The sequence below is a fragment of the Chionomys nivalis genome, chromosome 18, assembly GCF_950005125.1.
Source record: "Chionomys nivalis chromosome 18, mChiNiv1.1, whole genome shotgun sequence".
NCBI lineage: Eukaryota > Metazoa > Chordata > Mammalia > Rodentia > Cricetidae > Chionomys > Chionomys nivalis.
Window position 1 is genome coordinate 7,366,865 of NC_080103.1, and position 548 is coordinate 7,367,412.

At 59.9% G+C, this 548-nt stretch overlaps 1 protein-coding gene across 1 annotated transcript; it reads left to right on the plus strand.

Annotated features, from left to right (window-relative positions):
- LOC130890170 (late cornified envelope protein 3D-like) lies at positions 1–321 on the plus strand. Its single transcript, XM_057794183.1, has one exon. It carries the CDS (start codon positions 1–3, stop codon positions 319–321), a length of 321 nt encoding a protein of 106 aa, XP_057650166.1.
- The last annotated feature ends 227 nt before the right edge of the window (positions 322–548 follow it).

Genomic DNA, 548 nt, shown 5'->3' on the forward strand with positions numbered 1-548 from the left:
ATGTCCTGCCAGCAGAGCCAGAAGCAGTGCCAGCCTCCTCCCAAGTGCCCCTCCCCCAAGTGCCCCCCAAAGAGCACAGCACAGTGTCTGCCTGCAGCCTCCTCCTGCTGTGCTACAAGCTCTGGGGGCTGCAGTGTCCCCAGCTCTGAGGGAGGCTGCTTCCTGAGCCACCACAGGCGCAGGTCCCACAGATGCAGGCGCAGGAGCTCCAGTTCCTGTGACCGTGGCAGCTCCTGTGACCGTGGCAGCTCCTGTGACCGTGGCAGTGGTCAGCAGTCTGGGGGCTCAGGCTGTGGCCACAGCTCTGGGGGCTGCTGCTGACCTGGATCCTGAGGCTGAGACAAGAGAGTTTGGAGGAAACAAGAATCCCAAGGGCCAAGGAAAGCGCACCCTGCCTTGTCCATTTCTGAAGGCTCTGCTGACTCCACCTGCCCAGGATTCCAACTCTCCTAAGGACTTCTCTTCCTGTCTGCTGTCCAGGCGCCCTAGTCCTCACTCCTGTCCCAGATGAAGACCACATATGTCCCATACATACCCAATTCAAAAAT